Source organism: Nelumbo lutea, chromosome 3 (assembly GCF_056320005.1).
Source record: "Nelumbo lutea isolate HS-2025 chromosome 3, American lotus-T2T, whole genome shotgun sequence".
NCBI classification, from domain to species: domain Eukaryota; kingdom Viridiplantae; phylum Streptophyta; class Magnoliopsida; order Proteales; family Nelumbonaceae; genus Nelumbo; species Nelumbo lutea.
In genome coordinates this window covers 9,894,888-9,902,939 of record NC_142686.1, presented here as the reverse complement: position 1 = coordinate 9,902,939, position 8,052 = coordinate 9,894,888, and the positions used below count along the sequence as shown (strand labels likewise).

At 34.9% G+C, this 8,052-nt stretch overlaps 1 protein-coding gene across 2 annotated transcripts; it reads left to right on the top strand.

Annotated features, from left to right (window-relative positions):
- The first annotated feature begins 879 nt into the window (after positions 1-879).
- Positions 880-7,394, top strand: LOC148862836 (serine/threonine/tyrosine-protein kinase HT1-like). 2 transcript variants are annotated; one of them, XM_088980394.1, is made up of 4 exons: positions 880-981; positions 1,226-2,183; positions 4,386-4,841; positions 6,909-7,394. In XM_088980394.1, the coding sequence occupies exons 2-4, from the start codon at positions 1,824-1,826 to the stop codon at positions 7,155-7,157; spliced, it is 1,065 nt and encodes a 354-aa protein (XP_088836520.1). In that variant the 5' UTR covers positions 880-981; positions 1,226-1,823; the 3' UTR covers positions 7,158-7,394. The 2 variants fall into 2 exon arrangements, with proteins under 2 accessions (XP_088836520.1, XP_088836519.1); XM_088980393.1 differs by having other exon boundaries at positions 882-2,183.
- Positions 7,395-8,052: the final 658 nt, after the last annotated feature.

Below are 8,052 nucleotides of genomic sequence, written 5' to 3'. Positions count from 1 at the left end.
TCCAAATCAAAATCAATCTTGATGGATTGGATGGACCAACAACACATATTAAATTGGATCAGTCTAAATTAATGGTCCAAAGTTTTTATAGGATTGGATTGTACTGAATATATATTAGATTGGGTTGGATTGAGCTAATATCTAATTTATTGATAAAAAATAAGAATATAGGTGTCAATAGATCAGATTTATATTAAAATTAATCTAAATTAAAACAAATTTGAACAGATTAAACAGTCCAAACATTGAATTGAACCATCCAAAATTATCCAAAATATTCATTAGATTAAATTAGACCTAATCCATTTGTAATAAATTCACTTTTGACTGAATGAGATTGAACCAAATCCAGGCCAATTGACACCCTTACAATCAAATCCAAGGCCCAGCCTATATATAGTATAATATCTGATATAGCAATATAGTATTTTACCAAATATATAGTATAATGTCTTCTATAATTTTTATCAAATATCTATATTACCAAATATATATGGCATCTATACATGGTATAATATATTAATATGTTTACAATCAATTTTTAGATATCTTCTTTAATTTTGATCATAAAATTAAATTAAAATTTTAATTTTAAAAATAATGTTACCCGGACAGGCCTCCTATAAAAAACCGGTCTGGACCGGTCCATGATAATCGCTAACGAAAACGAACGGCTTGAAGGAGAGTGGAGACCAAAAGATTTAGGGGCATTTTTGTCAATCAAGGAGGCACTGGACCGGTGGCAAGTTTCCACTTAGACACTTTGCAAACGATATGCCGTGGCGTTTCTGAGATTATAAGCGGTTAAAAGGGGCATTTATCTGAAAATCCATTAGCAGTCTCCATCACTCCATCAGTGAACCCGGTTTGTCCCCTCAAACATGAATCGTCCCACGTTAGGGAGGGAGTGAGAACTCGCCAGCTCCAGCCTCCAGTAGCTGCCTTCACTGCACCAGAAAAAAACCCCTACACCTACAGCAAGTATCCGATTCTCTCTCTCTCTCTCTCTCTCTCTCTCTCTCTCTCTCCATGTAATTATCGTTCAAACCCTAACAAGGTCTAACTCCTTACTGTGATGTCATGAATCTAGCTTCCGAACTCTCTCTTTTATCTCTTTTAACTTGGACAGCTTTTGCTCGTGGCTTTGAAAAATCTTGCCCTTCCTAATAATTGAGTCTAGAAACAGTAGTGAACAGCAGTTGATTTTTCTTTATTTTTACTGTAGTTCTTGATTTTGAGATGGGGATTTAAGGTGTTCGAACTTCAAAGAAAGGATGAGTTGCTCTTTCTCACATTGCTGCAGGAGATTGAGACGACGTTTGTGACAGCGAAGGACTGTTTATGTTCTCTGTTCGAATAGTTACATAATGTGGGGGAATTTGAAGTTTAATTTTCAATTTCTTTGAAAGCGATCATTCTTTATTTGATTTCGGGGTTGGATGCTGATATTCCATTCCAGATCTTCGAATGAATGAATGTTTACGAGTTTGAATACACGAGATTCTTATGTATTGAAGAGCGGAACTCCATTATATTTATATCCATAATGTAGTTGGAACAGGAAAGGTTTCAGTTTTCAAGCTTAAATCATTTCCATCTCTCAGTTCCTTTCTTCATCCATTTATTTATTTATTTATTTATTTATTTATTATTATTATTATTATTATTATTATTTTATGCTCTCAAAAGATTCCATTTAACTCTACCGTGTTCAGCCGAATTTTAAGAGACAAGCAGAGTTCAGTGCCCTCCCGGCCTCCCCTATCCACATTTCGTTCTAAAAGGTTCCCGAAGTGGGGATTTGATGGTACTGTTTCGGATCAATGACGAACTTTCACTGGTTTAAGCAGATATCAAACAATGGTAGATCCGAAAGGAGGCTCTCCCTCGGAGAATACAAACGAGCTATCTCTTGGTCCAAGTACCTGGTTTCTTCTGGAGCAGAGATTAAAGGTTACGGAGAAGAAGAATGGAGTGCCGATTTGTCTCAGCTCTTTATTGGGATTAAGTTCGCGACGGGACGACACAGCCGGATCTACCGCGGAATATACAAACAGATGGACGTCGCAATAAAGCTCATTAGCCAACCTGAGGAAGACGAGAGCTTGGCTACTCTGTTGGAGCAGCAGTTTACCTCAGAGGTCGCGTTGCTCTTTCGCCTACGGCATCCTAATATCGTCACTGTACGCTCTATTTCCTTTATTGTTAATTGCATAATTCTCTGTGTGTGTTCTCGGCTATCTTTGTTTCCCTTTTCTTGCATTGTGGGGTGCATTGAGAAGCAAAATTTGTGGTGCTAGGGAGCTTAAGACGTCCTGTTTGGCCTTGGAAGGAAATGGAGTTCTCAAACACATTAGACTTACCATTGACCTATAGTGGTTGTTTAATTTCTTTTATCTATTTAATGAATTTTCTGTGTGGACTTTACCCTCTAATGTCTAGTTGATAGTAATATCTTTAGGTGGTAAAGAAGGGCAGGAACGCCATCAAAGGTAACACTGCACCCACTTCTTTGCAAGAACGAGTTTCTAGATACAGACCTTAATTGCGTTCCAATTTTTTCTTCTCACTTCTTCAATTCTAAGTACTTCACTGGGTTTCTGGTTCCTTGTTTAAGCTCCTTCCATTTGACACTAATCACTTTCATTGATCCATATCATCTGCATGCAATACACACCACTCTGCTTCTGTTACTCCTTTTGAAGAAGAGGGAGTTCGAGCTTCACTAGTTCTAACCAGTGCCGTTAAATGAAATGGTTTTATTGGTTTATACACTTTCTCCAAAATAGTAAGATTTCTTAATTTCATATGCAAGCCCTACATTTTCGAGATTCTTGGATCCAAGATCTTCATTTTTCCTATCAGGTTTTCTAAGTATGGAAAGGCAAGACAAACCCATCATAACTTAATTTATTCACTTAATCGTATTGTGAAAAGAAAAACCAAATTCCACTTTGTATTTATACATGTTCCCTTCTCTAGTATTTTGTTAAATAGCATTTTCCTACATTTACTTTTGCTTTTGGATTTACTGGCCATCCTCAAAAAGTGCTTTTCTAATTGCTGTCATACAGAGAGAACTCCCAATTTCATATCCAAATCTCCATACACCAGCTATCCCAGCTTATGCTTGAAAAAATATCTGATTGAGCATTCCCCATTAAGACATCAATAAAATCTGATGTATTCTTTTATACCCAAATCTTCCAAGTTTCATTTTTCCTGACACCCATGACCCACCCTGCAGCCCTGCACCTCTGATACAGTGTAATATAGGCAGGATCATAGGATAACTACTTCACTCATATCAGGAGAGAGCATAAATGAAGTATAATTCTGCTGCAATTTGGATCATTAGGTGTCACAAACTTAATAAATGGAAATTTTGGTTATGACCAGTGTTTTGGGATGAAAAACAAAATTTAGAAACCATGCTGCAGACATTTCATAATGTCCAGTTTTCAAGGATTCAAAATCTATTCCAACACTTATCCATCAAATATATATATATATATATATATATATATATATATATATATATATATATATATATATATATATATATTCCAACAATTTGCAGTTTTGTTTGCTTTAAAATCCCTTCTTTGTGGATATTTAATGCAGCTTATCTGAAGGTATATATGGTATGGTTATGAAAAAAAAGGCCATTACCCTATGTTGACCCCAGATATTTTGGAGTTTTTTTTTTTAACAAAGTGGCTTTCTCAGACTCAAACCCACATTCTCATGCTTGTCAGCTCAAGATTTTACCATTAGACCAAGCAATTTTTGCTATATGCTTAATATATCAAACATATTTTTTTATATCTTAGAGGTCGTTTCTTCAAATAAAGCCATTGTGTGGGAGGTTGTGAACTCCTTAGGTCAACTCCTCAAGTTTCATGTGAAAGAAGACTTCACTTGTTGCAACCAAAATTCATGAAAACACTTGTGCTTACAGGAGATGGTACATGATGAGAATATAATAGTTATTCTCAGGTTTATACACTTGAGATTTGTGGATATGAGAACTATGGAGTTAATTAATAGCATGAATTGTTATCTGCCTGTGCTAATAACACTTTGTACAGTATTCCTATGCCAAACTTTCTCAATTTGTGCATGCAATGAATGCCATTTTTGCTCCTATGATGAAAAGAAACTCTAGGCTAGTTATGTAAGCTTGGTAATTTTACTGCATGTTGTTCAACTTAGTCTTTGAATATTATTTACTTTCTAAATATCAAAGACATGTTCTTCTTTTTATTCCTTTTTCTCTGTATTAGCTAGAACATAATAGTGTGTCTTGTTTAACAAATGAGCTCTACTACAGACTTGTTGCTTTGTTTGACCAAAATGCATTTATTTCCACTTTCTGCATGCAGTTTGTTGGAGCATGTAAGAAACCTCCTGTATTCTGTATCATCACTGAGTATTTGGCAGGGGGCTCACTGAGAAAATACCTCCATCAGCAAGAACCATATTCTGTTCCCATTGACCTGGTTTTGAAGTTGGCCCTTGATATTGCACGTGGAATGCATTATCTTCATTCTAAGGGGATAATTCATAGGGATCTCAAATCAGAAAATTTGTTGCTTGGTGAAGATATGTGTGTGAAGGTGGCAGATTTTGGGATTTCATGCTTAGAATCTCAGTGCGGCAGTGGAAAGGGGTTCACAGGTACTTACCGCTGGATGGCACCTGAAATGATAAAGGAAAAGAAACACACAAAGAAAGTTGATGTATACAGTTTCGGCATAGTCCTCTGGGAACTTTTAACAGCACTGACACCATTCCAGGACATGACTCCTGAACAGGCTGCTTTTGCTGTCTCACAAAAGGTACAAACGCATTACCATTTTTGGCATATTTCTAATTTCTGTTATACAGAAAATGCTACTAAATGGTCATGTTCTCGTAACAATTGCACTAATTTGGATATAACATATGATCAATTGTTGCACCTTCATTTACTTAGGGCCATTTGAGAATGGATTAAGTGGCTGAACTGGATGACTTATTGCAATGTCTTTTAGTGGATAATATAATCACAAAAAAAAAAATTACAGGTGTAGTTATCAACTCAACATGCCATTAAGCCATTAAGGAGCTCACAAAGTACTTAATGACTTATTCAACTAAAATCCAAAGCAATAAGTCATTCAATTCAGCCATTTCTGTCTTTATCAAACTGCCAGGTAGTGTTTTTCCTGTTTCAAGAATAGATTAGATTTGTGATGCTACATAGTGCCTTAACAATGTGTAGCTAAGTCCTTTCAATGATATAAACACCACTTTGAAACCAGTTAACATGTTGATGTAGATATCCATCCTTAAATAAATAATGGACCTGAAGTGACAAAGGCTTGAGTTCAATGTTTTCTAATTTTACCTTTTTCCCTAGGTATTTTATGTAAGGAGAAAACTCTGACTGCTTTGAATAATAAAAAGGTTATATAATAAAATGTGGCAATTTTCTTATTCTACTTCCTTGCTAAGATTCCCTATTCCTAGCAGCTTCTAAACCTAGCAAAATCAATTTTTTATTGGTTATTGCAAGATTATTAATCATACTTTTAAACCAACCTATGGAGCTAATCTTAAAGTGGATTCTCTTAAGAAACACGGTGCTTGTAGGCTACTGTTGTACATAGAATATGATCATCATTATCTTGCATTTTCTCTATTAATAAAATTGAATTTCCGTGTTACTAATGAAAATGTCTAGAGATCAGCCCTCTGTAAATGTGACAGATTATTACTTCAAAACTTTGTCGTATATAAATATTTATTAAAGTAAGAACATCTATATATACTTGTATTTCTATTAACATTTGATGCATGCAAATTTATTTTTTGTTTTTTGGGTGACTTTTACCCAGTTTTATGCTAAAGTAGCATATGTTTTATATACCCTTTGATGTAATAGGAACCTTTTTCTAAACTTTAAGACAAGAACCAGAAGCCTCTTTTTTTAATGATATGTAAAATATATTGAAACCTTAAGTCTTGTTATCTCTATCAACTAATAAATTGTCTCGTGCTTTTTGATAATAATGAACCAATTCCTAAACTTCTTATTTAGCCTGTCCGCTGCCTGTTTGGACATACATTTTTTGCCCATGATATGATTTCAGAAATGAGTAGAGCCACTTTAAAGATCTATATGCAGTCTGTCAACAGAGATCCATTGAAAGTATATAATCACAAGATATGAATCGCTTCAATCAATTTGGAAGGGAATTTCTGTGTATGTTGAGTCCTGACTTCATGATGCATCTATGATTCATAATTTTCTAAACTTGACTGGAGATGTGAATACCATATATAGGTGTTGCTTTGGTTAGCCATGCTGATACTATTTGCTTAATTACCATTGTTCTTCCCTACCCTGTACCCTTTTTGTTTTTCATTTTCCCCATTTTTTAACACTTTTGAAAGTTTAGAATTTGAACCAGGATCTGACCAACTCAAACCAGGAATCATACTATTTTTTAGGACGGGTTCTTTTAGTACATTTTGTATACCATGTACATCATTTTGTCATATTAATTAACCTTAATGTACAGAGAACCATACTTCTGATATTAATACATTATACTTTGCCTAAAAAAACAACTTATTGCCACCTGAAAAAATGAAAAAAAAAATCAGACCTTAACACAAGACATTCGTACAGAAAGGAAAAGTTTGTTTAAGAGAAATGGGTGTGGTGAGAAAGATGTGAACCGAGATATGCAGTTCATTCAATGATAGAGTCTAAAGTTTGTTTAAGAGAAATGTTTACAGATTTTATCGTTCCTTCAGAGATGAAGGAAATATTATGATGATGTCTATCTCTTTCCTAATTTTTGCCAAAGAAGACAAAGTTAGAGTTCTTTACATGTCATATTGGTGGATTGATACAGAATGCAAGACCTCCTTTGCCCCCTACTTGCCCACTGGCATTCCACCATCTTACAAGTCGATGCTGGTCAAGTAACCCAGATAAACGGCCACACTTTGATGAGATCGTATCAATTCTTCAGAGTTATGCTGAATCTCTTGAACAGGATCCTACATTTTTCTCATATTACAAGCCATCAAAACATGATACATTCATGCGATGCATCCCAAGGTGTATTACTATCTGTAGGTCCTCTTCTTTGAAAGCCTAGACATGCAGTATGTACCATATTTTTCTTTTCTTGCAGAGGTTCATATTTTCAATTATGAACCTTTTATTAACGTTAGTTAAAGATGATTCCTATTGGGGAACAAAGGTGTTCCTTCTCTTCTATTGTTCTTAATGCATAATCACCGTTATTTACCTTGTTATCTTCATGTAGAGCCAGAAACTGGACTCTTGAATTATTTGAGTATATTGAATATATCATGTTACACTAATTCTCCCACATTTTCTCTTTTCTATTCTCTTTAAAGTTCACTAAGTTTTGCATAGTATATTGCGTAATTTTGTAGTTTTGCATGTGTATTCTGGAGGCCACTAACATTTTTCTTTCTTTCTATCTTTTTTATTTTTTTTTTGCTGGCTAACAAAATAATCTTTTAAGAAGCAAACTACCTATTTCAGCAAACCAATTTATCATGTACTTGGGTCTAGTAATCTCATCGTTACAGTACAAGGGTCCGCTTGGTTTACAGTTGGAATTGGAATCAGAATGATCTATTTTTGAGGGAATGACCGTCCACTAAGAATGAAGATGGGCTTCCGATTGTGCCGAATTAAACAGTTGGAGATTTCGATTCTAGACCTCTATTCCCATAAATCAAATGGGCCTCAAGTTCTTTTTTTTTTCATTGTAGTACAAGTTATGATTCAAAAAATCACCCTCTTCCCACTTCTCATTTTTCCCAAGTGCCTGGCTCTTTGATCACTGCACATCTGCACCTGATTTGCAAATTAGTTAAGAAAATTGAGGGGCTAAGTCGATTTTGATCTTTTGATGAAGAGGACCTTAGAATTCGGATCACCAAGGTTGTTGGGCATGCTCAGTTTTTGCCTTGGTAATAATTTATGGTTATAGCGTTTAACATAGAAGTAAAATATAT